At 51.2% G+C, this 27,411-nt stretch overlaps 1 protein-coding gene across 1 annotated transcript; it reads left to right on the top strand.

Moving 5' to 3' along the window:
• Positions 1-240: 240 nt before the first annotated feature.
• Positions 241-27,411, top strand: DCAF7 (DDB1 and CUL4 associated factor 7). Its single transcript, XM_055130252.1, has 7 exons — positions 241-598; positions 14,548-14,706; positions 15,649-15,760; positions 16,124-16,242; positions 18,990-19,199; positions 20,061-20,178; positions 22,843-27,411. Exons 1-7 carry the CDS (start codon positions 461-463, stop codon positions 23,013-23,015), a joined length of 1,029 nt encoding a protein of 342 aa, XP_054986227.1. The 5' UTR covers positions 241-460; the 3' UTR covers positions 23,016-27,411.

Consider the following 27,411-nt stretch of genomic DNA (forward strand, 5'->3'; position numbering starts at 1 on the left):
TATCCAGGACTGACATCTTGATCAGCCAATGACCTTTGCGGCTCTGAAATCACTTGCCCCACCCCCTCTGGACTTGGGTGGGGCACGATTTTGGACTGACACCCAGCATCGCCAATAGCGAGGAGGGCCCGGAAGCTGCGCGTGCCCTAGCCAATGACAAGCAGGAACCGTGTCGAAAGGACGTGTCGCGTAGCCAACGGCCGGCGCCGCCGTGGGGGTCGCGTAGCTTCCGTTCCTAGAGGGAGGGGCGGTGTCTCAAACGGAAGGTGGTGGTTGTCCGAGTCCGAGCTGGTTTGAAAGTGGGGGGTCGGGCCCGGCCGTCGTCGTCTGTCGCCGCGGGCCCGCTTCCGGGCGAGGCCGTCCCTGCCCGCGCCCGCACCGCCGCCCTCCGGCGCCCACCGTCCCCCCTGACTTGCGCCCCGGCCGCCGCCCCTGCCCGCAGCGCGGCCCCGCCGCCACCATGTCCCTCCACGGCAAACGGAAGGAGATCTACAAGTATGAAGCCCCCTGGACCGTCTACGCCATGAACTGGAGCGTGCGGCCCGACAAGCGCTTTCGCCTGGCGCTGGGCAGCTTCGTGGAGGAGTACAACAACAAGGTGGGCCGGGCGGGGGTCGCGGGCGCCCTCCCCTTCCCGGGACGGGGACCCGCCCGCCCACTTGCCTCGCCGCCCCCTCCCCCCTCTCTGTCCGACCGTGTGCGGAGGGGGCTCTGCGGGCTGCAGTACCCGCGTGCGTGCCGGGGCGCGTGGCTTCACACCCCCCCCAACCTCCGCCCCCTCCCGGTCCTTCCTGTCTTCGGGGGGTGGGGGGAGACTGAGGCCCAGGGCCGGTCAGCTGCCAGATGACGCCCCAGCGCCCCGCCGTCCGTCACCCTCTGCCCCCCTCCCTGCCGCATTGCTTAGGTCGTGGGGCAGGGGAGGTTGGAGGGCGTGATGGGCGGGAAGGAAGGACTGCGTCCCACCTGCTGGTCCTGCAGCCCCCCGGCACGCAGCATCCCTCTCGTTCCCCTCTCCGCACCGGCCTGTTCGGGGTGCCCAGCCCCGTTACTCCTCCTCCTCCTCTTCCTGCTCCTCCTGCTGCTCCAATTCCCCCATCTGCCCCCCCCCGGGGTCCCTAGCCTCTACTGGCGCCCACCACCCTCTCCAAAGCGGCGTCTTTTTTGGAAATCTTGGGCTCTGGCCGTGGCTGACCATGGGCCTACCGGGCCGTTGTCTGAATAGAGAAGGCGCTTGCGTGGTTTCCTCTGGCTAATGCGCCCCCCGACCACACACGCTTCCCACCCCGCCGCCCCTCCCCCACCATCCCCGGATCAGCACTGCTGTAACCTTGAGTTTTTCTGGGCATCCGTCAATTCGACGGCCCTTTGGAAGCTGGACACGTTAAATTGAAGCTGACCGTAGCGCGCGCGTTTTTATTTGGTGAAAGTTGTGGAGTGTTAGTGGGAAGAATTTTTTTCTTTCCTTCATCCCCTTGTAGTCACATCCCTTATTGTATGAAACACAAACGTGATTGAGCACAGGAACTGGGGCCCTGGGCTGGTGGTTTGTGGCCAGTGCGGCTCAGCGCCGTGGCTTGGGGAGAACAGGGCCCTGTACCGGGCACGGGGCCGCACCGGGCTGTGGGTCCGGCCTTCCTAGGCCCCGGGCGGGCTGTGGGCATTGCTGGGCATTGCTGGGCATTGCTGGGCATTGCGCGCGCCGGCCTTTCCTAGCCCCGCTTTTGTTGTAGAAAAGGCTGTTTTTTGATTCTTTGTCTTTTTAAATAAGAAAAGGGTCCTTTAAACAAGAGCTCTTCAATTTTGTAAGTTTGTTTCTTGTTTTTCAGACTCCCTCTTTCTCTAGAGTTAGGGCTAAGGCTCTTCAGAATTCCCTTGGGAGAAAGTGATGAAACTAAAGGCCTCTTATTGCCCAGACACACGCACAAAACTTAAAACACACACACACACACACACACGCGCGCGCGCACACACACACACACACACACGCATGCATACACGCACGCACACCCTTTACACACATAACTTACACAATTCACAGACACGTCACTTCACACACCCTTTACACACACAACTTAGACACCATTCACACACATTAACTTGCAAACACACACACTCCCTTTACACACAGAACTTAAACACCATTCACACACATAGCTTATAAGCACACACACTTTACACACAAACCTTAAACACAGACAATTCACACACACATTACTTGCAAACTCACACACTCCCTTTGCACACAAAACTTACACACAGTCACAGTTCACACAATTTATAAACATGTACACGTAACCGTTTCCAAACACACATGCATACCCTTTACAAACACACATATAATTTATAAATACACAGGCTTGTTCACAAATACACATAACACACACACACACACACACACACAGACAAACACACATAAGTTACAAACAGATCCCAGATAGTGTGCACTGATCTGGAAGCCCACCCAAGACCCACAGGAATCAAGATATCGCTTTATTATTTTTTCCAATCACACCTTCTTCTGTATGGCCCATAGAAGATAGCAGAGTTAGGAAAGGAAGCCAAGGCCTGGATAGAGGAAACTCTTAGGAAAATTAAGACTTCTAAAACTGTTGTTAAAGGGGGCTGTGTGTGTGTTGTGCTTTTTATTTTTCAAAAGACCTTTCAAAGGCCTTGAGTCTTTTTGTGGAAATCGATGTTTTTTTATGGAGACAATTGCCGTTTGCTCAGAGGCCTCCATCCCTGGCTCCATGCTCAGGCACCCCCTGAGTGCTGGGATTAACCAGTGTTGCTGCACTTCGAGGCCAGTGCCTTAGCCCTGGTGCTAACCCTGGTGCTAAGCTCCTTGTTCTTGGTATTTTTTGCTTGTTTGTTTGGATTCTAGTACTAGTACTTTCAGGGTCAATTTGGATAAGCAGTAGGAGTCCCCTTTCTGAGAGATGGACCCCACTTTGGCTGCTGGTGGAATGACTGGTACCAGACCTCAGTTGCAGGGGCACTAGCTGAGGTGGCCCTTTTATTTTTATTTTTTTTTTGGTCAGGGACACTGACAAACTTTTTTTTTTCTGTGCTGAGGCACACTGGTCTTCTCAGCGAAATGCAAACAATTTATCTCCATACTAACACTAAGCAGTTACCTGTTGCATGTGTGCCCTGAGGGGGATCAAACCCAGGGCCTCCTACATATAAGACAAGTGCTCTCTGCTAAACTACATCTCTGGCCCAGTTAACTATGTCTTACTTAACTCATTGGCGGAGGGAAGTGGACACTAGTGAAGAGATTGGAACATTGTATGCCTGGAACTCAATCACAAATAACCTTGTCCAAGTGTCTCAATAAAAAATTAAAAACAAAAACCAAAACTGTGTCTTAACTCACTTCCATGCAATGGGCCATGCAGAATCTTAAAACTGTTTTGTGGGAGCCAGAGCGATAATACAGTGGGTAGAGCACTTGCCTGGAATGCAGCCAATTTGGGTTTGATCCCCGTCACCCTGTATGGTAGCTTGAGCCCTGCCAGGGGTGATCCCTGAGCACAGAGCCAGGAGTAAGCCCTGAGCCTCACCAGACCTGAATCCTCCCCCCACAAAAAAATCTAGTTTTTGTGCCCCCCTCCTGTCTGGGATAGGGTTTTAACTTAAGCTGGTACACTTGTTCTCATAATTGTGTCTGCAAATGTTTAAAATGCCTAGGATTATGGTTCTCAAAATTATTTTTAAGTATATACTATTATATCAGCTCATCAAATTATACCACTGGTATAATTATTTCTGTAAATTTGAGGGGGGTGGAGTGATAGCATAGTGAGTAGGGCATTTGCCTTGCACGTGGCTGAACCAGATTCGATTCCCAGCATCCCATATGGTCCCCTGAGCACTGCCAGGAGTAATTCCTGAGTGCAGAGCCAGGAGTAACCCCTGTGCATTGCCGGGTAGGACCCAAAAGCAAAAAAATAAATTAAAAAAATTAAATTATTTCTGTAATTTTGAGGTAGTGATGATGTTAAACACTATTTCAAGATGTTGGGTCTGGAGAGATAGTACAGCAGGTAGGACACTTTGCCTTGCACGTGGCTGACCCAGGTTTGACCCCTAAAGATCCCAAAAGATCTCCTGAGCACTGCCAGGAGTAACTCCTGAGTGCAGAGCCAGGAGGAACTGTGAGCACTGCCAGGTGTGGTCCCAAACCAGATAAATTAAAAAAAAAATGTTGAAGAACTATAATGTGATATGAAAAAAATTAATTATTTTTAATTTTGTTTTTTGGACATTTGGACACATGGCATGTCATTTGGGGGATCAAACCTGAGACGTCAATATGCAGAATATATGCTCCAGTCCTTGGAGCCATTCCCCAAGTCCAGGTTGATGGTTTTTAATAATCACATTCTGACAGTCACATTCTGAATCTGCTGTGAAGAGCTGGTTCCATGTGTAATGGAAGGAAAGGCTAAATTTCAGACAGAGGTTTTTGAAAATATAAAAATCATATTTTAGTTCAAGTTTTTGGATACCAAGTAAGAAACCTACCTGTAGAAACTGCCTTGAACAGACGGGTGGTAAATCCCACTTGAAAACAATGGTTCTCAGGTTCAAGTTTGAAGTCTTGCCATGAAGACACTGGATTTCATAATATCAGGAGATTTAAAAATTTGGGTTGGAATTTTTAGATCTTTGATTGCTTGCTTTGCCATGGATAGTGATTGCCAACAGAGGTCAAAATAAATGGGCTCACCCAGTTAACATTGATTAAAAACAGAAACAAAGTCATCTTTTTTCAGTGTGTGTCAGAGATATTTGGATGTTGTAGTCAGGACCTCGTACATGGGAAATTTGAGTTCAGTCAGCCCCAACTATGCTCTTTTTTAATTTATTTATTAAATCACCATGAGAGCAGTTACAAAGCTTTCGGGTTTAAGTCTCTGTCATACAGTGATAAAACACCCGTCCCTTCACCAGTGCACATTTTCCACCACCAAAAAACCCAGAATACCCCCCATCACACACCCTCCCCCTACCTATGTGGCAGATGATTTCCACATTACTCCCTCTCTCTACTTTGATTACATTCAATATTTCAACACAAGACCCACCATTATTATTTGGGATTTTACTCTAGCACTCAGAAATGCCGAAAAGGCAACATTAGACAATTTGTTTTCTATTGCTGATTATGAATAGCATATGATGTCGTGTGGTCACAATAGCAGCCACCCGATTTTGGAATTCTGAAGTTTTAAAAATTTAATCTGGAGGGATTTCTGTCAAAAGCTGCTGGGTTCCAAGATTTGTTTCTGAGTCTGTGGGATCATGGCCGTTAAGCAGCTTGCTCAGTCACCAAAGGGCTCAGATGTGGGGATGACTCGAGAGCTCGTTGGGGCGGGGGAGAAAAGGGCCGGCTCTACCCCCATCCCATGAGGCCTTGCCTGTCTTGTCACTGCGGGCCCCCTCCTAGCTGTCCAGAGGCCTCTGGAAGATGGCAGCAACCAAGCCTCCAGGGGGAACAGGTCAAGACACGAAATCTGTTCCCGCTTGGGGTGGCCCGACACCAGAAATCTAATGTGAAATCCAGGTGCATTTTTGCCAAGAGCCGCTGGGTTCCGAGATTTGTTTCTGAGTCTCTGGGATCATGGCCATTAAGCAGCTTGCTCGGTCGCCAGAACCATGCTCACTATTTTAAATATGGAGATAGTGACTGTAAGAAAACAATTTCAGTTTTTTTCTGATGATATAATCATATTTTCCTATAATAAGATTTCCTAGTTCAATGGAATTAAATCTATTTGAAGAGCAACTTGAGAGGCCTAAGAGATAGTACAGTGTGTAGGGCGCTTGCCATGCGTGTGGTCTCTCTTGGTTCAATCCCTGGCATCACATCTGGCTTCGTGAGCCCACCAGGAGTGATCCTTGAGCGCCGAGCCAGATGTGGTCCCAGCACCCTTTTACCCCCCAATAAAGAAGAACTTGCCTTCAAGTTTATCAGAAAATTTGGAAATCATAGCATCAGAGCAGAATTAAGAACCAGGTTCTATCAGTTGCACCTAGAATAAAATCGAAGGTTCATTATCGGCAGTTAGGGTTTATGTTTCATGGTCTCTGCTGGAGAACGTAGTGACGGGAATAGGAGCAGTGGCACTTTAAACTTATGTTTTAGGGGTGGTGATTTGAGCCATATCTAGCGGTGCTAAGGGCCTATTCCTGGCTTTGTGCTCAGGAGTGCTCCCTGGAGGTACTCAGGGGGACCATATGTGTGCAGGGCATTGAACTGGGTTGGCTGCATGCAAGGTAAGCTCCCTGCCCACTGGATTCTCCCACGCCTGTTTCCTCAAACTCTTTGTGAGTAAGGCTTCCCTGGGACTTGTACAATTTTTGACTCCCCCCGCCCCCCCCCAAAGTTAGCAGTTCTTCAGGTGATGTAGACACAGGTGGCCCAGATGGCACAGTGAAGCATTGCCGTGGAGTTAGTTACTTTGGCATCTGCCAGCCAGAGGCTGGAATCCAAGTACTCGTCTTTCTGCATTTCCATTTCTGGTTCCCCCTCATTTCTTTTCAAACCGATGCTGTTGTCTGGAATTATTCCAAGCTCTGTAATGTATTAGTTTTAAGCACTTTCACTGAAACACTGGTTCTGCGCATCCCTCCCGTGAAAAAGCTGTTCACTGGATCTTCAGGGTAGCTTGAGTTGAAGGCTCAGTCCTGCCACTTCCAAGTTTCGTATGGCCTTGTCAGAATTAGCCGCTGTGTCTCAGCTTCCTCATTGGTGAATCGAAGGTATTATAAATAAGATTTAAGGTATTGCTCCATGGCTTAAGAACTCTGGCATATTGTACATGATTGAGAAATATCAGCAGTTGTAACTGTAATTGAAATATAACCCAGGAAAATTCCTGAGTGCAAAGCCAGGAGTACTCTGTGTGCATAGCCGGGTGTGACCCAAAAAGCAAAAAAAATAAAAAATAAAAATAAAAATTTATGAGTATTTGGTAAATTTGACTTTTGTATTTTTCAGAGAGGAAAGCTTTTGTCTTTCCAGAAAGGAAAGATAAGGAAAGTTCATTTTTCCTTTTGAAGACCTAAGGGAAAGAAATTTCCTCAATTCTTTATTTTTGTCTATTTTGGGGGGTTTGTTTTTTTGTTTGTTTTGTTGTTTTGTTTATTTCACTGTGCTGTTGTTTGGGGGCCATCCTGGCAATATTCAGGGATCATTCCTGGCTGTGCTCGGGGATCAGCCCTGGTGGGGATAAGGGCACCACATGTGGTGCAGGGGATTGAACCTCCTGTGCCATTTCCAGGTCCCTCTCAGGCCCCCCTCAATTCTTTCCAAACTGATGATGTTGTCTAGAAACATTCCAAGCACTGTGATTTGCTAGTAGAAGTCCATTTTCTCTTGTTTTTCTCTGTCTTAGAAATAGTTGGTAATACCTGTGATATAGGTTGGCACTATTGCCCCTAATTTTGGAGAAGATAGGTAGTGATCCCTTTGCTTCTGATCCACACAGTTGCATGTCAGGGTTGGTTTTGAATAGAATTGACAGGGTGATAGGAATTTGGTGTGCCCTAACGCTCGCTGGCCACTTATGCTATAAGAATTAGCATCTAGTGTTTCAGTCCCATTTTCTTGAGATTCTAACGATAACGAGATTTTTTTTTTCCACCCTTGGATTGGTGCCAGAAGTTGGACCCAAGACCAGACCAGTGAGGTCTGTGCTCTACCCCTGAGCATCTTCCCAGCTGTGATCTTTGGACCATTGCTCGAGTGGAACTGGCTGAGACACATGGGAACACACTGTTGGGAAAGTGCGTGCCCGTCAGCCTTGGTTGATTCCTCTGAGATTTTCTTTCTTTTTTCCTTTTTTTTTTTCCTATTGGGTCACACCCAGTGATGCGCAAGGGGTACTCCTGACTCATGCACTCAGGAATTACTCCTGGTGGTGCTGGGGGACCATATAGGATGCTGGGAATCGAACCCGGTGGGCTGCATGCAAGGCAAGTGCCCTACCCGCTGTGCTATTGCTCCAGCCCCGAGATCTTCTTTCTTTAAACATGGAGCCACCTTACTGCATGATGCTTTTGATTTTAGTTTGTTTCTTTTTTCTCAGTGTGAGTGCAGCCTTTCTGGATTCTCATTCATTCACCCCATTAGTTCAGCAGATAGTTATTAAGGCACAGTGTGTTGCAGGCTGTGCCAATACTTGGTAACCTTCTGTGACCTGTATTAGTAGAAATGATGTTAGCAGCTACAGAGAGAAAGTGTTTAAGTGTACAGGAGTATTTTTAATATTTTGAATTTTGTAGTGCTCCGTTAGTCCCTAGCAAGATCGTCAGCAGGAGAACTTAAAACTAATGTTGTTTATTTATTTATTTGTTTGCTTGTTTGTTTGTTTTTCTTAAATCTTGTTTCAATTCTCTCCATTCCTGTTCCTAAACAGTGAAAGGACTAATTCTCTCTGGGGATCCTGGACAAAAGTGCTGCCTCAGGCAGGGCACACTACCTGCAGAACAAATTCATTCCTTGTTTAACTGGCAGCACCCCAAGGAAGTCTGCAAGAAACAAGTTAGGGGAAGAAAGCAATAAAACAGCAGCACTTCTGTTCAGGAAGAGAGGAAAGACCGGAAGCAAAAGACAGAAAGGTAGCTTCAGTCACGAAGGGAACCGAATCAGGGAACTAAAGTCAGATTGTTTCCTTCCTGCTTCCTCAGCAGTATTGCAGTGAAGGTTCAGTGGCTCTAACAAGGAGGTGATAAAGGGTGTTTATGACTAGATTTTAGTTGAGAAGAGCACAGTTCCAGAATCGGTTGTTGTGTTTGGGGGCCACACCTAGCTCAATGTTCAGGGCCACTCCTGGCAGTGCTTGAAGGACCACAAGTGGTTCCAGGGATCAAACCCAGGCCTTCTGCATGCAAAGCGTGTCCTCCGACTCATTGAGCTGTCCCTCCAGCCAGAGTAGGGCTTTGGCAGGCAAAATTAACAACCTTCTGTTTGGGACAGTGGAAGAGGGTGCATGGGCTAGCAGCAGGGCTTCCTCTGGACCCCACTGGACACGTTGAGTAACCAGGAAACTTTGCTGTTCACAGAAACACGAAGTCTCATCATCTTTTCTAGAATCATTAGATATATCAGTTAAGAGAGATTGAATTGTACGCAGTTGGCGGCTTCTCTGTTGCCTAGGGAGATGGATGCAAACATTTCTTGTGTTTTTACTCACTTGGAACTTGGCTCCCTGGCATCACATTCGTAGAAACCTCCTTCAGCTGGTTTAGGAAGACATTGCCTCATTGGAAATCAGCACAGTAGCTATAGAAAGATACGACAAGAAAGGAAGAAAAAGGGCTGCCAATATAGTACTGACGGTAGGGCATTTGCCTTGCACACAGCCAACTATGACTCATATGTATATATATATATGTATATATATATATGAGAAAAAAGTTATCACAGAATTAAGAGCTGCATTGGAAGAAGAATATAATTACTGCTCAAACCCCAGTGAAAGATAAGGAAACTGATTTGAAAAGTGGAATGATTTAAAAAAAAACTAGATAGAGTAGAAGCAGAAAATAAAGAAAATCTGGGGCTGGAGCAATTGCACAGCGGGTAGGGTGTTTGCCTTGCACGCGGCCGACTCAGGTTCAATTCCCAGCATCCCATATGGTCCCCTGAGCACCACCAGGGGTGATTCCTGAGTGCAGAGCCAGGAGTAACCCCTGTGCATCACCAGGTGTGACCCAAAAAGCAAAAAAAAAAGAAAGAAAATAAAGAAAATCTAACTTAGGTGGAATTGGTGGCCCCTAAGATGGAGATTAAAGAAATGAAACAGTGGGGCTGGAGCAATAGCACAGCAGGTAGGGCGTTTGCCTTGCATGCGGCCAACCCAGGTTCAATTCCCAGCATTTCATATGGTCCCCTGAGCACCACCAGGAGTAATTCCTGAGTGCAGAGCCAGTAGTAACCCCTGTGCATTGCCAGGTGTGACACAAAAAGCCAAAAAAAAAAGAAGAAAAAAAGAAAAAGAAGAAAAAAATGAAACAAAAACTCAGAAATGTAGTCTAAGAATTGAAACAAAGGTTTGAGATAATGAGTTTAAATTATGTCTCAAGAAAGTTTGACACAGAGCAATTGGTACAGATATTTTCTAGGAAAGTTTCTGTTTTTAAGGGTGAAAAAGAAAAAAAAAAGAATCTTTTGCACATCCAGGTAGAGTGAGCATGTCCTCTGTAAGAGAGAAAGAAAATGTAAGTATGGCCTCATGGTGTAACAGGGGCTGGCTGTCGCTCTTAGGGATTGTGCTTCTGTCAATACTTGAGAAAATGCTTAAGGATAGGGAAGGTTGGCATGGGGAAAAAATGTCCTTTTAAAAATGATAATTCACTTTGCAAAATTGATCATGTTTTAAGGAAAAAGTATATGGTTTTCCAGTTAAGGGAATGGACCAATTAGAAAAAAACACCACATATCACAACGTCTGGGAAGATGAGGAAGCTGAAGCCCAGATATGCCGAGTGAGATACACCAAGAGGCACCGAAGGCAAAGCAGAGCCAAAACCAGAGAATAGTCTGCCTGGACCGTCTTGGGATCAGTCTGTGCTGATAGGGAGGAAAACTTGTAGGAAGAAAGATTTTAGTGAAAAACAGAGGGAAATGTATTCCCTGTGAGATAAAAATTCAGAGACTGGAGTTGATATAGTTATAGCCAGAGAGATTGGTGGAACCACGCAGAATTATGCCAAAATTGATTGCGTATATGCGGAAATGTGTGTGATAAGCTAGAACAATAATTCACTGGGGGTGGGGGAGGTCAATAAAATTGTATGCGTACTTTGCTCACCTGCTGGCAGGAAAAAGTAGAACCCAGTGTCATTGCGTGTGAAAAAATCAATTCCCATTCACATATCTTAAGTAGAAAGAAAAACTTTCCAGGGCCCAGAGGAGTAGCTCAGTGACTTGGATGCCTGCTTTGCAAGTGTTCCTTCCCATATGTGCCAAGGTGGCCCTGGCAGCTCTGCTTCCTGTGGTCCCTAGGACTGAAGGCGAGTCCAGCCACACTGTAGACAGATGGTGTGGGCACTGCTAATGTCAGAAGGGATGAACTAGTGACACTTGGGCACATTCTGGTTGCAGTGCTCACCGGTGGTGGCTACAGTGCTCACACAAAAGCTCACCAGGACTCACACCCTTCTTACATCTAAGTGTGGGAGCACCACAGCCAAGCAAATGTGTGGGGAAAGGGATGGAGAGATGGGGGTGGGCGGGGCGGGGTGGGGAGTAGTCTTACAGACGGTAACTCAGTATGGGATGAGCAGAGGAGAAGGTTGTCTCTAAGACTGTCATTAAATCTAGTCAGATGAGAGATTGGCAGATTATAGTATGCACAAATCGAACATTTGTGTGTGAAAGGATATGTCCTGGGCAAAGTGAAACTGCAAGTGAGGGCTGGAGAGATAGTACAGGGGTAAGACCCTTATCCTGTACACTGCTGGCCTGGGTTCGACCCCTGGCACCACATATGGTCCCCCCCACCAGCACTGTGAGGAGTGATCCCTGAGCACTGCCAGGTGCGGCCCCCAAAACAAAACAAATGTGCAAATGTTAAGCTGAGGGAAATGATTTTCAGAATATAATAGACAGTAGAAGCCAATTTACTTAGAATCCTAGGAAAAGAGAGGAAACATAGCCACTTCGTAAGTGACCTCTAAACAGGGTGCTCCGCCTCACACATAATAAAGGGACAGGAGGGCTGGAGAGAGTGCAAAGGTAAAGCACTCGACTTGCATGTGGCAATGGTGAGCCGAACTCATGTTCAAACCCTGGCGTCACATAGGGTCCCCTGAGTACCACCATACAGTCAGATCATACCCTCTGAGCGATGATGGGTGTGCCCCAGTCTCCCCTCCAACACCACTGAATAAAAGTAAATGAAGGGCTGGAGCAGTAGTACAGCGGGAGGGCGTTTGCCTTGCATGTGGCTGATCCGGGCTCAATTCCCAGCATCCCATAAGGTCCCCTGAGCACCACCAGGAGTAATTCCTGAGTGCATGAGCCAGGAGGAACCCCTGAGCATTGCCAGGTGTGACCCATAAAGCAAAAAAAAAAAAGTAAATGAGATGACTGTGGAATGTTCTTTGCAAAAAAAAAAAAAAAAAAGTAAATGAGATGACTGTGGAATGTTCTTTTCCTTTTAAGATTTGTAAAATTAAGTTATTGTGAGGGCAGGTAGTACAGCATGTGGGGCATTTGCCTTGCAGACCACTGACCCAGGTTGATCCCTGGCACCCCATGTTGTCCCCTGAGTCCCACCGGGAGTGACCCCTGAGAACAAAGCCAGGAGTAAACCCAAAGCACACATGTGTGTGGGGGGCAACCATCATATTCCACATATACCTACAGAAAAAAAAATTAAATCTTTGTTTCTGGTATTGTCGTCAGTATGGGAAGTGAATACCTTACGTCCTGGAGCGTGATTTTCTACAGCCCACAGGAGTAAGTCAGCATCTACTGAAAAATTGAATAAGCATATGTTCTGGACAGAAATTCCACTTTTAAGATTTTGGCCCTCAAACAACACCGGGGAGCCGGAAGGAGGAGGTGCAGCCTGCACACCTTCTCCAGATGGAGCCCTGGCAACACTGAGCAGCAACTAACACGGCTCCGGGATTCGGGACTGGGACACATCCGAGCCTCGCGGCCGCTAACACAGCCGCTCGACCTTTTCTAAAACCTGAAAACATACAGTCTTTTAATGGAAAACTAATTATCAAATCCTTTCTTAATAGGGTTATCTTGTTTGGGGGTATAACTCCCACAACAGTAGTGAGTTTTGTGTTGAAATATGGAACGTAATCAAGGTGAAGAGAAAATGAGGTGAAATGCATCAGTTATACAGTTGGGGTGGGGCGGTGGGGGGGTATACCAGGGATTTTGGTGGTGGAATATGGGCACTGGTGAAGGGATGGTGTTTGAATACGGTATAACTGAGACATAAACCTGAGAATTTTGTAACTTTCCACATGGTGATAAAATAAAATTTTTAAAAAAGAGAAAAAAAAAAGATTTTGGCCCTCAAAATAAAGATACCAGGATATAAGCACATAAGTATAAAGGGTGTCATAAGTTTTGAACAGGATGCAAATGGTGCATTCCATTAGAGCAGTTGTCGAGTCATTACTGTCAAGAGCTGCATTTAGGGTTTGGAACAGTAGCACAGCGGGTAGGGCATTTGCCTTGCACGTGGCCGACCCGGGTTCGATTCCCAGCATCCCATATGGTCCCCTGAGCACCACCAGGAGTAATTCCTGAGTGCAGAGCCAGGAGTAACCCCTGTGTATCGCTGGGTGTGACCCAAAAAGGAAAAAGTCGTATTTGTTCTCTGATGATGGGTGTGGGTAGATTTACAATTGACCTGAGAAAGAAATATTTTGTTGAAATTTTATTTTTATTTATTTTGGTATTTGGGGGCACCATATCTCACAATGCCCTGCACTCAAGAATTACTCCTGACAGTCTTTGGGGACCATATAAGATGGCCAGGGATTGAACCTGGGTTGGTCACAAACAAGACAAGTGCACTACCCCATAGTATTGCTCCAGTTTTAAATCCCCAAATTTTAAAGAGGTTTTATAGCCATTGGATATAGTATCCCATTTTTCTTAAGTTTGAGATAAAGCCTTTATACTTGTATATAAATTGTTTGGGCATAGAAACGTAATTATAGCAGGGACTGGAGAGATAGTGCAGTGGGCAGGGCTCTGGCCTTGCATGTGGCCATGTATGTGGCTCCCCATGCCCTGCCAGGAGTGATCCCTGAGCACAGAGCCAGGAATAAGCCCTGGCTACCGCTGGATGTGGCCCAAAAGCCAAAATGAAAAAAGGAAAGAAGCAAGCCCAGTTTATACGTAAGTGTTCATAGTAAAAATAGTTATGATGTCTCAAGCACTCTCAGGCATTCCAAACACTCGCTGGTAGATAAGTAAGTTATAGTGTTTCCACATGTTATTCCTCAGTAGATAGAGACACTGCAGACAACCGGAGTGACACAAAGTGGCATCTTTTCAGATAAGGCAGTACTTCTTTGAATGGGGATCTGCAGGGCTGCGACACTCCTGGTCGAGCGCTGGAAGCCCCTGGGTGACTAACAGGGTCGCTCTCCCCGCTGCTGGAGATGGGTGGCTGGCGAGTCAGGGGGAGCAGGGCCTCCTCTGAGCAGGTGATCCAGGGTGCAGGTGCCGGGCTTCACACAGCCAGGTTCAGTGTCGCCTCTTTGCAGCCTTGTGCTGTTGGAATGTAACTCGGCCTTTGGGGTTTCTTGACTGCGCCGAGGGCAGCTGTGTGCCATCTCTGATTCTGAGGGCTCACAGGGCTGAGTGCCTGCGCGCCTTGCATGCAAGAGACCCGAGTGTGATCCCTGGCCCTGCCCGGTCTCCCGAGCACTGCCCGCGCCCGGTGTTGCCCAGAAAATTAAAATTGAGAAAAGGACAAACTTCCATCTCTGAGCAGGGAGCGGAAGTATTTGCTCCTGCTCCAGAATCAGTGGCTCGATTCTGTCGTTACACAGGTCCAGCTTGTTGGTCTCGATGAAGAGAGCTCAGAGTTTATTTGCCGAAACACCTTTGACCACCCGTACCCGACCACGAAGCTCATGTGGATCCCCGACACGAAGGGCGTCTATCCAGACCTGCTGGCCACCAGTGGCGACTATTTGCGGGTGTGGAGGGTAAGTCGGGCTGTCCCAGCGTCCCTGTCACTGGGAGTCCCAGACACCTGACGGGAGACAGTGAGCAGCTGGGGCGGCTCTGAGCGGCCTGGCCAGGCCTCAGCAGGTTTTCCAGGCAGCGAGGTCAAGCTTCGCTGAAGTCCAGTTGTTGGCACTGTGCTGGGCGCTGGGCAGTGTGACCTTCCTTGGGCCGCAGGGGCCTCTCACTGTCTACAGCTAAGATTCCTTTTTGTTTGGGGGGTTCACACCCAGCAGTGTTCAGGATTTCCTCCTGGCTCTGGGGGTTCGCTCCTGGCAGACTTAAGGGGACCCTATGGGGTGCCGAGGATTGAACCCCAGTCGGCTACTTGCAGCAAACGGCCTGCCGGTGCTGAACTGTCGCTCCGGCCCCAAGCTAAGATACTTTTGAGCAAACAAAATGCAGAGCAGTGGATTCTAGGCCAGCAGCTGAGCCCAGCACCAGTGGCCTCTCCTCTACGACCTGATAGAAACATCATGGTCTGCCAGGCAGGGTGCCAAGATTCAGAGAGGGGGCATGGTGAGAAAACCTTCAAAGTCTGGGTGGGGTCGGGGGATGGAGGGATAATACAGCGGGGAGGGCGTTTGCCTTGCACACGGCGACCTGGATTTGATCTTCAGTATCCCACATGGTCCCCTGAGCACCACCAGGAGTGATTCCTGAGTGCAGAGCCAGCGGTAAGCCCTGAGCATCATAGGGTGTACCCCCAACCCCGTGCCAGAAAAAAAAAAAAAAAAAAGAAAAACCAAAGAGGACAATTGGGAAGAAGCAACATCTAGGGAATTCCTCTGAGTTTGTTCTCGGTAGGAGAAAATGTCCTGCCTCCCCCCTGCCCCCATCTTCTGTTTACTGAGATACTTCTACACAAGAGTTTTCTGTGAAGTGGGGGACTGGCTGATGTTTCCAAGTGATTGTTCCTTCAGGTTGGTGAGACGGAGACCAGGCTGGAATGTCTGCTGAACAATAACAAGAACTCAGATTTCTGTGCCCCCCTGACATCCTTTGACTGGAATGAGGTGGATCCTTATCTCCTAGGTAAGGGGTGGGGACAGAAGGCCCTGCCCGTGGAAGAAGGAAAGTGGGCTGGGGCTCAGCAGTAGAGCACGTGCCTTGCATGTGAGAGGCCCCGGTTCGATCCCCGGCCCCCCAGAGTTAGGACCACCCTAGACTCAGGCGGGGCGGAAAGGAGGCTGTCTGGGGATGCGGGTGCCCGTCCCTCTGGAGCGGAGTCTTCCCGACGCGTGGTCCCAGCAGTGGGCCTGGGGCTCCTTCAGCTCCTCGTGCCTCCTGGCCTGGGGTGGGGCACGCCGTGTCCCGGCTGGGCAGGTGCGTGGCCCCGGTGTGGGGCGAGCGTGCCAGCGGCTCTGCCGGCCACTGACTTGTTCTGCTTGTCGCCAGGCACCTCCAGCATCGATACGACTTGTACCATCTGGGGGCTGGAGACGGGGCAGGTGTTGGGACGAGTGAATCTTGTGTCTGGTCACGTGAAAACCCAGTTGATTGCCCATGACAAAGAGGTAAAGATGCTCTTCTTTCTCTTGTCCTTGGTGCTTTCTCTGCCCTCCGTGGTGAGAGGTCAAAACGGTCTCTCCAGGTTTTGCAGATCATGGGGAAATCATACTGCCGATGTCTTCTTGCTAGAGAGAAAGTAGTGAGATGTCAAAAGAGAGGAAAACACGGCTGTAAATGAAGGCGTAAAGAAATCGCTGGCTGATATACACAATTTATTGTTATTATTTTCATTTTTGTTTTGTTGGGGGCCACACCCAGCGGAGCCCAGGGCTGATTCCTGGCTCTGTGCTCAGGGATCACTCCTGGTGGGGGTTGGGGGGGACCATTTGTGATGCTGGGGATTGAACCCAGCTTGGCTGTGTGCAAGACAAGAGCCCTCCCCACTGTTCTGTCGCTCTGGCCCTAATTGCACAGTTTATCCAACTATCTCTCATTGATCTTTTCTTGCTGGAGATGACTGTGATTATTGATTTGGGGTGAGGGTGGTCGGGATTGAACCTGGGGCCTCCTCCTTGCAAAACATGTGGAAACCCAACCAGCCCTGGGATTGCTGTTTGTTTGGATTATTATTTTCTTTCAATTGTGTTTTTACCTGCTCAGAGGCCACAGGCTGTGCAGCTTAAGGACTGAACTCGGGGCCTCACACGCACCGGGTATGTTCTCTCCCTTCCGAGCTCCCACCCCAGATGGCTGTTTTCAGTGATGACGTACAGACAGACTTGGGCCTGATGAGATTGAAAAATCATATTAGAGTAGCACCTTGAAATGAACTTGCCTTTGAAGGGGGAGAGAGTGCGGGGACTGTAGGAAGAGGAAACGCTTCCTGTACACAAGCCTAACTCATCAGTTCTCCTCTACCTTGTTTTTAGGAATTCTACTATGTTCATTTGAGACTGTTCGGAAATGTTCTTTTTGTTTCCTTTTTAATGCTGATGTCGCTCTTAGATTTATTGGAAAAGTTCGGGGGTGCAGCCCCGAGCACTGTCAGGTGTGGCGAAAAATGAGGAAGAAGAAGAGGGTGCCTTGGCCTTAGCTTGGAATCTTGAGGTTGTCTGTAGAGTGGGAGGCTGAGACACAGCGGCCCTGCTGGGAATAGAGAGAGGGAAGAAAGGGCTTGGGACCCTCCCTCGCACGGCCTGGGATGAGTTCTCGCATGGTGTAGAGGGGAGCAGAGAGCAGGCCAGGAGTGGACCTTACGAGCAGACTGTGGGGCTGGAGCGATAGCACAGCAGGTAGGGCGTTTGCCTTGCTTGTGGCTGACCCGGGTTCGATTCCCAGCATCCTGTATGGTCCCCCGAGCACAGCGAGGAGAACTCCTCAGTGCATAAGCCAGGAGTAACCCCTGAGCATTGCTGGGTGTGACCCAAAAAGCAAAAAATAAAAAAGCAGATTGACCTGGACCAGCTCTCTGGCCTTGAGGAGAGGAACCCAAGGGTGGCTGCTGAGGACAGGGTACCCCCTGCACCTTCAGCACCCCAGAATCTCCCCACCCCCTCTCCCTGGTTTTGGAGACTCTCGTTGCCAGGGGGCATGGAGGAGGGTTCTGCAAATCCAGGAGTGGGAGCTTCCAGTGGGTTCCTTTCCTCGCTGAGTACCTTCTTCCTCTGGTCTGGTCACCTGCGGGGCTGCTGACAGGCTCAGGCCTAAAGTAACCTTGACCTGAATGAACCACTCCTGACTCCTGTTGTAGAATGGGAAGCATAATTTATTCATAGTTAGAGGAAATTATGGGGTAAAACGGAAGTAGCTGCTCGTGGCAGTTAGTCCTCACGGGGCAGAGGTGCGAGCAGGCAGAGGCCAGCACTCAGGAGAGATTTCTCCCCCTTGGCCCCGAAGGCGCTGCCCATTATTATCCATCACCCCAGAAGGTGCGTTTCATTTGACATTTGTTTCTCATTTTCACCTTTCACTCCCTGCTTGTCTGGAAATGACTTGGGCTCTGTCTTTTTCTTCCTCTGAAGCTTCCCATTGTCTTCTGCCTCTGCTTTTTCCTTAGACCTTAGTGATGTATGGCGTTGCGTCAAGAAATAAAATCGGGGGGCCAGAGCAAGAGTACAGCGGGTAGGGCGCTTGCCTTGCACATGGCTGACCTGGGGGCGATCTCATATAGTCCCCTGAGCACGCTGTGAGTGATCCCTGAGGGTAGAGCCAGGATTCAGCCCCGAGCACTGTCAGGTGTGGCGAAAAATGAGGAAGAAGAAGAGAAAGAAGAGGAAATCAAACCTTAATTGAGTCACTTGTGGGTACACACCGGGTGGGAAAGGTTACCTAAGCCTTGTGGGGGTTACCTAAGCCTCGGTGCTCCTCCTGTGATTCAGCCCTTTTTGCTCTCTGGCCACGGAGGCTCTCACCCGGGTGGCCCCACAGAACCAACTTGTCTGTCCCCAGACGGCCACAGGAGGGCCGGTTCCCGCTCACACTGATGGCCATGCGCGTGGTCCGGGAGCTGCCTCTGATCCACATGCCTGTGGAAGCCGCCAGGAGCCCGTGCGGGCCCAGGGGAGACTTGCTGGGTTCCGGGCCCTGGGCGGCAGGGCAGTGCCCGTGTTGGCATGGGCGCTGGGGGAGCAGGAGCCTGGGAAGAGCGTGGCAAGCTCAGCCATTTTCTCCAGAGAAATGATCTTTGCAGACCCCAGGCTTCGGTCTGGCTCCTTTGGGGTCTTGGCAGGGACTTAGAGGAACGAGGATGGCGGAGTCCCCGCTGCAGGGAAAGGAGCTGCGGGCCTGACACCGGCCTTTCTTTCACCACCAGGTCTATGACATTGCGTTTAGCCGGGCTGGGGGAGGCAGGGACATGTTCGCCTCGGTGGGCGCTGATGGCTCGGTGCGGATGTTTGACCTCCGCCACCTGGAACACAGCACCATCATCTACGAAGACCCCCAGCATCACCCTCTGCTTCGCCTCTGCTGGAACAAGCAGGACCCCAACTACCTGGCCACCATGGCCATGGACGGAATGGAGGTGAGCGCCCCCTGCAGGCGAGTGCTTTGCCGGGCTTTTGTCCTGGGCGGGTCTCGGGGAGTGTCAGGGCAGGGGTTAGGGGAAGGTGTACTACACGCCGAGTGCACCCCACCCTGCAGGAGCCCCAACCAGAAGGAGTCCCCCACCCCCCTTGTGCCCTTGTGCCAGACTAGAAAGCCCGCACTGGAACAGGAGCCTGTGTTAGAGCTAGACGAGGTGTCGGGGCGGGGAGCTCTCTGTCCAAAGCCCGCGCCAGCCCGAGTCGGGTGCAGCGCTGCCCCTCTGTGGTTCGGGTGGTGTTTCCCGCCTGAGCAGACGGGACAGCGGTGGCTGGAGGTGGTGAGTGACGGGCTTTGGTAGAGTGTCCTCAGCACACCAGACTTCTGCTTGGGCTTCGGGGCTGGGCGCAGAGGGGGTGCCAGATCTGTCCAGATCAGCGTGCCCAGTTTCAGTACCTGCCCCTGCGGGCCTCGTGGGCTCTCTAAACTGACGGTACCCACTTGCGCCCTCTCTGTGGATGAGAAGCCCTGTGCTGTTTTAAGTGCGTTTTCAGCCTAGGGGGCCACACGGGAAAACAGTGAAAATGGGGGAGGGAGGTTGGTAGGGTCACAGGGAGGAAACGCAGTTGAACGGGCCGCGGCCAGAATAGGTTTCAGGCACCGACTCTAAACCACTGAGTCTTGTTTACTTTCGCCGCTCCACTAGGTGCACTGGGGACAGGGCCCCCTCCCCCAGTCTTACAGCACAAGCGAACACATTATGCTTCTACCCTTTCCCCCTGTGTGGTGTCTTTTTTTCATTTTATTCTTTTCCCTGATCTACCACCCTGAAGCCGTGAGCCTATTGTTGTTGCTTCTGCAGGTCGTGATTCTGGATGTCCGAGTTCCCTGCACGCCTGTGGCTCGATTAAACAACCACCGGGCCTGCGTCAATGGCATTGCTTGGGCCCCGCATTCATCCTGCCACATCTGTACCGCAGGTAACTGTGCAGGAAGAGAACACGTGGGGTGGGAGGGGCGGAGAAGCATCCTCCTGTGTCCCTCAGCTTGTGATTCCTGCTTCTTCCCAAGGATCTTTCCACAGAGGAACCCTCCTTCTACTTGAAGAACCCAAGCAATCTGTATTTCTTTGTGCTCAGACCCTCGCTGACCTCGGGCCTCCCGCACACCAGTCATGGCCGTGGGCTGGTGACTCCTGCTGGCCGTCCCTGAAATCAGGCGGGCCCAGAGAATTTGGAGCAGAGGGGCATGTCTTTTTTTTTTTTTTTTTTTTTTGCTTTTTGGGTCACACCCGGCAATGCACAGGGGTCATTCCTGGCTCATGGACTCAGGAATTACCCCTGGCGGTGCTCAGGGGACCATATGGGATGCTGGGATTCGAACCCGGGTTGGCCGCGTGCAAGGCAAACGCCCTACCCGCTGTGCTATCACTCCAGCCCCGTCTTTTTTGTTTTTGTTTTGTTTGGGGGCCACACCAGGTCTTGCTGGCTCTGCACTCAGGAATCACTCCTGGCAGTGCTTGGGGTCCGCATGGGATGCTGGGGAGCAAACTACCCTACCTGCTGTACTATCTCTCCAGCCCTGAGGGGTGGTGTCTTGACTGGGACAGACTCCTTGGGGCTGCCGTGTGCTGGGCCTTCCCAACTTCTATGCCCGGAGTCTTGAGTGAGTGCTCGGCCAGAGGAAGGGCCCCAGGTCACTTCCCTCCTCGGTGGCTCATGGTTTGTAGATAATCCACTGTTAGCCAGACCCCAGAGAAGCCTCTGGCCACCCCCAAGCACAGAGCTCTGCAGCCCTGTTGGCCGAGGGTCACCAAGAGCGACCCCCGGGCCCTCTGATCATGGGAGGCTCTCCCCCAAGTGAAAGAACAGGCTGGCCAGCTGCACTCTCACTCCAGACACGACACGTCTCTTTACAAGGAGTCGCGGTGTGGAGGCACAGGACAGCGACAGCCGTGTCGTTCACCTTCTGACAGCAGTCAGTGACTCCCCATCCCGAATCTGGGGACATGCACTCATCAGGTCCCAGTACCCTTTTGCTTCATATGCCCGCACCCCTCCGTGCCCCAGCCCTAGCCCTCGCTGCTGTGGCTTCTTTGTTCAGGGTCTCGGGTTTCCTTGGGCCCTGCTCTTTGCTTCAGTGCATCCTCTTTCCCTCTTTCTGGAGCCAAAGGGCTGGGCAGGTCAGTGGTTTTCTGCCCTGTTAGCTTTCATTTCTTTTTTTTTTTTCTGTTTTGGGTCACACCTGGTGATGCACAGGAGTCACTCCTGGCTCTGCACTGAGGAATTACTCCTGGCAGTGCTCAGGGGACCATATGGGCTGCTGGGAATCGAACCCGGGTCGGCCATGTGCAAGGCAAACGCCCTACCCGCTGTGCTATTGCTCCAGCCCCGCTAGCATTCATTTCAAGGTCGTGAAGTTTTTCCTGGTTTGGGCCCTGGTCATACCGGTTTGTCTCACTAGGAGCGGTTGGGGCTTGTCTCCTGAAGCCTCTGAAGCCCGGGTCGTGGCCTGACATTATCGCCCACTTGTTTCCCAGCTGGCGGAGGTCACGCTCGGTGGAGCACTGAGGAGAGGAACTTAGCGCTTCAGTGATGCAGAGCGTTGAAAACTCCCCTGACCTCCTGACACAGCTGTCCCCAGAGGGCATCCCAATCTGCCCAGTTGCCCGGCCACGGGGTCCAAGTGAGCCCAGACTGGTAGGGTCCATGGTGAAACTTGGGTCTTTTGTTGTACGAACTGGACTGTCACAGCTAGACGGGCTGGTGGCAGCCAGGGCCACCGTGCAAGTGAAGGCCACTGTCTTTCCTCCCTTCTCTTAAGTTGAGAACATGTTGATTTGATTGTAAGAGTGTCTGACATGTGAGCATATTCTAGAACCCTAGAAACGAGAAAAGTGAAACATCGCTCTTACCACTTTATCTTGTTATATTTTCTTCCAGTAATTTTTTCATGCTGCATATATATTGTTAAAGTGATTTCCTTCTTTCTTGATGTTTCCCATGGCCTTTACAAAAAACTTTTTCTCATTACTTGTATAGCATTATATTCATTGAAGTATAGTATCCGTAAAAAGGGGACCCCCCCGGCTGGAGAGATAGTACAGCAGGGAGAGCACTTGCCTTGCATACAGCCAGCCCTGGGTTTGGTCCCTGGCATCCCATATGGTCCCCCTGCTCCCCCATGCAAAGGAAGAGTAACCCCTGAGCACTGCAGGTGTGCCCCCACAGCCATGCCCCCAAAAAGGAGGGGGGAGGACATCCGATTAAAGTGAATCATCTGAGAGGAATCTTTAACCACTCGAGTACTGAAGTGGCTGAAAAATGACAGTTAGTTGGGATCTGTCTGACCCTGTGTCTTTTCTTTTTTTTTCGGGGGGGTTTCCACCCGGTGATGCTCAGGGGTTACTCCTGGATTTGCACTCAGGAATTACCCCTGGTGGTGCTCAGGGGACCATATGGGATCCTGGGAACCGAACCCGGGTCGGCTGTGTGCAAGGCAAATGCCCTACCCGCTGAATCTGCTTCCTCCTCCGTTAGATGAGCATTGTCTATGTCTCCCCCACCTGCCACCCCGTCCAAGGCCGGGAACCGTCTCCCCACAGCCTGAGTTGTGACCCTGCTTGCTGGTTTTCTCTCCCTTAGCGGATGACCATCAGGCGCTCATCTGGGACATCCAGCAAATGCCCCGGGCCATCGAGGACCCGATCCTGGCCTACACGGCCGAAGGCGAGATCAACAATGTGCAGTGGGCGTCCACGCAGCCCGACTGGATCGCCATCTGCTACAACAACTGCCTGGAGATTCTCCGAGTGTAGTGCTGGTGGCGCCGTGCCCGTGAGGCAGGGGCTTGTGTGTCTTCTGCCCCTGCCCCACCCCCCAAGTAAGAAGAAACGTGTTTCCGGTGGCCAGTATGTCTCTCATTGCTCTGCACCCGCTGTCACCAGAAGCTGCTGTCGAAGCTCCCAGCCAGCCCCGTGCCAGGCTCCGGGCTGTGTGGCGCCTCCTCGGCCCAGGGCTGAGGGTTAAGATTGTTGTTGTTTCTCTCGCTTTTCCTCTTCCCTCGCGGGCCCTCAGTTCTCCAGTTTCTGTGTGTTTGTCTGTCAGCGGTTGTGTTCCTGAGCATCCCACGCACTGGCGGTGTTTGTACCTCCGGCCCTCTGCTGCCCGAGGCAGCCCTCTTTCCTCTCCCGGCCCCTGTGAGCACTTACGTGGGAACAAGCGCTAATTTGCAGTTGTCTTTTCTCCTATTATTAGTGTCTTGAACAAATTTCGACTTTGTATATTTTTTACCTATCAGGCTAATTTTTTAATGAAAAGAACTTTCCTCCTGCTGGTTTATTCTTCCTTGGTTTCGTCTTCCCCGGCAGCTCCTCCCTCCCCTCGTCCCTCGGGGCCGGAAGCTGGCGCCGGGCCCTCGATCCCCAGAGCACTTTGCCTGCTTGAATCACTGCCTGAGCAGAACCTCCCCGACCAGGAGTCCCAAGCCGCCTCGGTGCTCGGGAGTCGGCGCGCCCTCCCCCCTGTCCTCATCCTGGCTCTTCTCAAAGGCCCGCTGGGCTCCCAAACAGCCAAGAGTGACACCATCCGTTGCTCCCAGAGATACCTCGGTCCCGCCCCTTTGAGGCTGAGTGGGGATGTGCCCGCCCGAGGGGAACCGGCATCGTTCAGTACATGGCTTCAGTCTGTTTCCCCCCAGCCAGTCTGCCCGACCCGTCCCATTTCATGTTCTAAATGATGGGCAAGAAGTATCTGTCAGCTGGATTTCGGTATTTCTCCCGGTTCCCTGTGCCGTGACCGGGCCTCTGGAGGGCGTGCCCTGAGGTGTGGGCGTCCTGTGTGGGAAGCACTGTCTGTACGTCTCATCCGAAACACAGTCTTCAGAGTGTGGGGGGCAGCTGGGGATGGAGCTCAGCCAGCAGTAGAGCGTGGACCCTGTATGTGTGAGGTTCTGGGTTCGAGTCCAGGCACCACACATACAGAGGTGTGGGAGACTTGTAAGGGAAGGACCTTAGTAACTTAGAGACCTAGAGTCAGAGACTTGGAGTCAGCCAGTTAAGGGCCCTGTCCCAGCCTCTGCCCGCCGTGCCCCGGCTTTGGGATTGAGCAGTATTGGCCTTGACGGCTGTGTGGTCTGTTTCCGTTACCTGGTGAGTTCCATGAAGGGACTTGTGTGTGACTCTGCTATTGGGTGAGTCCGTAGGGGAGGGTGGGACGTGCCCAGCGTTTGGAGAGCGGTTCTTGGCCTTGCCTGGTGTGCCCGCTTCGTTGTGCGGGAAGGTCCCTGCAGCCTCAGCGCAGCCACAGGCTGCTCGGTGGGCCTGTCCACTTAGGCCTGCCTTGCTCTTGAGAATCAACTCGGTTTGTTTTGTTTCCCTGGGCCCTTGAACTTGGGGTTCAGCTTTCCTTTTCAGACAGAACCCTGTCCCCAAAGCCCTCTGCTTTACTTCCCAGTGGCTACTCCCGAGGGAAAGACGCTTTGTTGGTTGTGGTGTTTCCCCTGCTGCCTCGTGGAGGACTCCGTGGCCATCACCCCTCCCCCCATTCACACGGTGTCATTTGGATCTCCAGATTCTGCCTCTGCTTTCAGTTGTGTGTGACGTTTCAGGGTCCTTCTCTGAAGGCGAGTCCCGGCCCGTGGCTGCTGGCTCCATCCAGGAGTCCCACCATCCCTTCCCGTGGACAGGTGAAGGTCAGACTGGGCCAGAGCATTCCCCGCCGAGTTTTGAGTCCAGAGTCTCTCCCGTGTCTGTTCTTTCCTCAGCTCTGAGCAGTGAGGAAGCTTGTCAGCTGGGACTTGAAAGTAGTCTGGGGGCGGTTCGGTCGTAATTGGCTGTATTTAGGGAAAGTTTCTGCAACTCTGGACCAACAACATTTGCTTCTGATGCTCCACGGCCTCCCCCGGGGCCCTGTGGTCTGGCCCTGAGCTCCCATCTGAGGCGCAGGTGAGACTCGCCTCCCCACACCTCAGGAAACCCCACAGCCGGCCACATACCAAGCAGTAGAGATTTGCTGTCATTTAAAAAAGCAAGGACCGACATAACTTACCTGCATTCTTATGTTGCCACCCAGAGAAGGAGAGAGAGAGAGAGGGGGAGAGAGACAGAGGGAGGACCCTGGATCAACTCTCCCTGAGGAAGAGCAGCTGGCGGCCCTCGTGCTCAGCCCCCGTCACCTCTGAGCCGGTGCTCCCTTGTTCATCGGGTGGCCTGGCCTCAGTCCACCAGCAGAGAGCTCTGAATGGTCACAGGAACCCCTAGGGCCGCAGTACTCACACCTGGGAGAATGGACAGTGCCCTTCCAGGGAGGACCTGGGCCTCGAGGTTAGGGCTGGAAGAGGGAAAGTAATTGCTGAGCCGGTTAAAGTTAGAGAAGAACACTCCCCCCCACCCCCAACCCACCCCCAGAAATTGAGACTCCTACGAGGTTTGGGAGATACTTGTGGCTGAAAGGTTAGGAGAGTTAGGGCGCAGTTTCCTTAGACGAAAGGAGGAGATTGAGGACCGGAGGCTGAGGCGGGGCAGCGTTTGCGGGACAGTCTCGTGTGGCGGGGATGGGCTTATCTGGCCTCGGCCTGGACCGGCCTTTGCTGAGCCCTCACGGAGAGCCGGTGGGAAGAGGGGGACGGTCAGGGCCGAGCGAGCCTTGTAGCCACAGGCGGTGATTGGGGTGGAAAGCGACACTTTGCAGAGGTGACGGGAGGCCTGAGGCCGGTTCAGATCGTGGCTTGCTCGGGCTGCAGGTTCAACCGCAGAAAGCAAGATTAGAAGCAGCCACGCGGACTGGGATTGAGCCCGTGTATTCCGTGCAGGAAACCGTGCTCTGGCATGGAGCTCTTGCACCAGCTTCCCGTCTTCTCTCTTCTTGGCCCTCTGAGCTCCCTCTCCACCGTAGGACTTTCCCCCAGCTGCCCCTCGCCTTGACTTCCTGACCTTGACACCTAGCCACAGAACTCTCTCCCAGCTCACCTGGCCTTGACTTCCTGGTCTGCAGAGACCTGTAGGAGGTGCGGGGTCTTACCAAACACAGGCCGGCCAGTCCCTCCACCCTCCCCATCCTCGTGGGACCGCCTGGCCCAGCTGAGAAGCCTCCGGGCCGACTCCTCCCTGCATTTCAGCAGGAGGACGGAGGGTGAGACTGGCACTCTGATGGGGATTCTTCCTGGGAGGAACCAAGCGGAGTCAGGAGTCTCTTCTTTCGCCTGCTGAGTCTCCAGTGGCAGAGCCTGCCCCTCCACAGCCCCCCTCCCCTCCCCGCCTCCCCCACAGTTGTCATTGCTGCTAACGGTCCACGTGAAACGAATGGCCACACAGGATGGACCAGGTGCGCTCAGGCTACTTTCTGGATGTTATTTTTTAAACATGGAAACGTGCAGGTGCCTTCCCCAAGAGGCTCGGACTGGTGTAGCAAACCAGAAATGGATAAGCTAATGCAAGTACGAACTCAGAAGAAAGATGGTGGCAGTCTGTGTAACAGCTGGAAAACTGATGAGCACCACCTTGGGGACAGCCCAGTGACATGAACTTGGGATAGCTACTATCTTAAAGGAACGTTCTCACCTTGGGTTGACCGTGGCATATGGTACACAGTATGTTATGAAACTTGTTGCACTAAAGCTTTGACTTTAGTCAGTATGGATCATTCTGCTTTGGTTCCTGTGTATTTTATGACCTTTTATCAGTGACTTTTCATCCCTCTCCTCTACCCTGAGTGTGAATTTGTAGCATGATTGTACAAACCTTTAAGTAGAAAATGGAGATTTCTTGTCCTCTGATATGGTAAGCTCTAGCCAGTTTACTGTCTCCTTTAGCATAGCGCATCTGACCTTCCTTTCCTGTTACATATTTAAATGTTTCTTCTATACTGTAGGTCTTGTGGCATCCCGTGGTCAGGTGGAGAGGCCGTGGCCCCTTGCAGAAGTGTACTGTAATCATTTTTGCTCTTTAAAGATAATGTTCACAGTATTGCTAGGACACCGGGCGTGTCATCAGACATTGCCGCCGCGCAGTGAGACCACAGCAGTCGCTCTCCGTTGACGACAACTTGAGAGGCATCTGAAAGTGGCCTGTTAGATTGATGACTTTGTTTCTCACTTCCTGAGTATATTTAACCTAATTTTTCGCCCTTTCATTCTGTTTCAGCCTCCTGTATAAGAAGTACCGTATTTTCTGCCCATCATACTTTGTAATAAAAATTAAACATGTATAGATTGAA

This window comes from Sorex araneus, chromosome 3 (assembly GCF_027595985.1).
Source record: "Sorex araneus isolate mSorAra2 chromosome 3, mSorAra2.pri, whole genome shotgun sequence".
In the NCBI taxonomy this organism is placed as follows: domain Eukaryota; kingdom Metazoa; phylum Chordata; class Mammalia; order Eulipotyphla; family Soricidae; genus Sorex; species Sorex araneus.

What these genes read in the sequence shown, in the direction of transcription:
- DCAF7 (XM_055130252.1), top strand. Translation starts at nt 461, where the DNA reads ATGTCCCTCCACGGCAAACGGAAGGAGATCTACAAGTATGAAGCCCCC. An exon ending in TGGAGGAGTACAACAACAAG is followed by an intron (nt 599 to 14,547) that starts GTGGGCCGGGCG and finishes GTCGTTACACAG; the next exon opens with GTCCAGCTTGTTGGTCTCGA. An exon ending in CTGCCACATCTGTACCGCAG is followed by an intron (nt 20,179 to 22,842) that starts GTAACTGTGCAG and finishes TCTCTCCCTTAG; the next exon opens with CGGATGACCATCAGGCGCTC.